The following is a 2,330-nucleotide window of genomic DNA, read 5'->3' on the forward strand; positions in this document are numbered from 1 at the left end:
GCAGTTCGCACGGTAGTTAATAATGTACGATTGTACGACTATTCATATCACGAATGAATTCACTAACTAAAGATAATGTCCAGTTAAAGGCCGGCTCATTTGTCTATGTCATAACCACTTATGGTCGACACAAAAGTGGATTAAAAAGTAAAAGTAAACTTGTCTACCGCAAGTCTGATCACTTGATAACCGGCAGTTCACCAAATGCTCTTGAATCGGCAAAACAAACAGACCTCCCTGTTACTTCAACATTTACGCAACTACATTCACTCATTGACATATCGATAATATGACGAGCACCTATGACGTGTACTTTCGATTCTCGCTCGCTTTTCGAAATCGGACATTCTCCCAGATAACTCGACCGGTCTCTGCTCAGCTCGATCCACAATCCATAATCGTAATAATCATTGTTGCATCATTTCGAGAAACGAAAGTAATAACATCGAAAAATAAAAAACGACAGGCTATAAAAAAGGAGGGTTTTATTTACAGAAACATACATTAACAACAATTAATATACATATTACATCTAGGACGCGATCACATGCTCCGTAACATTAAATTAGATGAGATGACTAATGACTCGTTCGTTTAATTTAATGATGGGGAGCGCCGTAGGACGATGAGATGGAGGGGACTCCGTAGGATCCTGAGGGGGCGCCGATGGTGGTGTAAGAGGCGGAGTGCACGGGCGCGGAGTACGCGATGGAGGCGCCGTGGCCGCTGGAGTAGTCAGAGCCGCTGCTGGAGAAGCCGTGTCCACCGCTAGAGTATCCGTGTCCACCGCTGGAGTATCCGTGTCCACCGCTGGAGTAGCCGTGTCCACCGCTGGAGTAGCCGCTGGAGTAGCCGCTGTCGTAGCCGCCGGCGTAGCCAGCCTCAGCCTGGTGGTACTGAGCCACCTGGAGACCCTGCTGGATGTGGCCGAGCTCGATGCCGACGATCCTGTCGTGAGGCACGCCGTAGACGGGCGCGGGAGCTCCGTAGTGGGATGACACGCCGTGACCGTGGCTGCTGTGCGACTGGTAGGCGGACTGGTACGCCTGGTTCTGGATCTCGTCCTTCAGGATGATGTGCTTGATCTTCTCCAGTAGGTGGGGGTCGACGTGGTAGCCCTCCGAGGTCTGGTGTCCGACGGGCACCTGCTCGTAGTGGCCGCCGCTGCTGAGGCCGGAACCGTGGCTGAGGCCGGAGCCGTGGCCGTGGAGCTCCAGCAGCTGCACGGAGGACGAGGGCGCGTAGCTGTAGCCGCTCGGGGGCTCCGCCAGCGCGCAGCCGAGGACGGCGGACAGGACCACCTGGAATACACGGGATTATCAGTTCATCTATCTGATTTACTTTTAAATGTTTGGGAGGTTGTTTATGCGTTTGAACTACAGTTAAAGTTTAAGTATAGGTTTTCTGACTAACGGAAATTTAAGATAAGATCACTCTCAAAAGGAAACGTTTTAGAAATTATAACATTAAAACCGACGGTTGGCTGACTCTCGGATGTGAGTATTGTTATTAGGAAGGCGCGAGATGCAACGAGAGCAGACCGTGTGAGGCAACAACAATCAGCATTATTAGCAGACACGCGTAATCTCATGAATTATTCAAATCCAACACATGATTTCATGGTACACTTTTTATCCAATTGAAACTCTTCTATTGACATGTTGCCAATGATCCTGATTGGTCACTTGAATCGGAATGTTCGGTTCGATTTGGGATTGAGATCACAACACAGCACTGATTTCACTGCAGTCCAATTTTATTTTATTTGCGAACTTACAAGACTCCACTTGGCCATTTTCACTAGTACACGCGTCCTTGCCGAGGTATGAGATTGGAATGATGTGGAGTGGTGTGGCCCCGTTCTTATATAGTGAGGATTCAGCTATGATGCGACTCCGCTACTTTTACTTTGGTTCGGACAGAGGCGGCGCTCTGCAGGATGCATTTTGCCCGAAGCGATATTCGCACCTTTTTTTTTCAAAACTGGTTGCAACCGTTTTTTTTTATTGGATCTTATTTTGTCTATGTATTTTTAATTAACCTATGCATGCTATTCTTGTTTCGAATATAATTATTATTAAAGCTTCTTATAGTTATGTTTATGATAAAGACAAAAAGAGCTTATAAGTTCAAATAAAAACATAGACTTGTATTGATTCCGTAGCGCAGATAAATTACTAATTTCAATTTAAATTTTCTGAAACTTATCCTTCACTAATTATAAAAAAATATAATTGTTACAATTAGCTTATGGTACAAAGGTTTTTATTTAAATCTTAATGGATGAAACCTCTGATATCAATTAACCCAAGTATGAAGCGTGTTCTCAT

At 45.4% G+C, this 2,330-nt stretch overlaps 1 protein-coding gene across 1 annotated transcript; it reads right to left on the reverse strand.

The window, feature by feature from the left end:
* Positions 1–468: 468 nt before the first annotated feature.
* Positions 469–1,927, reverse strand: LOC105380924 (prisilkin-39). Its single transcript, XM_038118145.2, has 2 exons — positions 1,778–1,927; positions 469–1,301 (listed from the first exon to the last, which is right to left on the reverse strand). The coding sequence occupies exons 1-2, from the start codon at positions 1,793–1,795 to the stop codon at positions 600–602; spliced, it is 720 nt and encodes a 239-aa protein (XP_037974073.2). The 5' UTR covers positions 1,796–1,927; the 3' UTR covers positions 469–599.
* Between the last annotated feature and the right edge of the window lie 403 nt (positions 1,928–2,330).

The sequence above is a fragment of the Plutella xylostella genome, chromosome 10 (genome assembly GCF_932276165.1).
Source record: "Plutella xylostella chromosome 10, ilPluXylo3.1, whole genome shotgun sequence".
Lineage (NCBI taxonomy): Eukaryota > Metazoa > Arthropoda > Insecta > Lepidoptera > Plutellidae > Plutella > Plutella xylostella.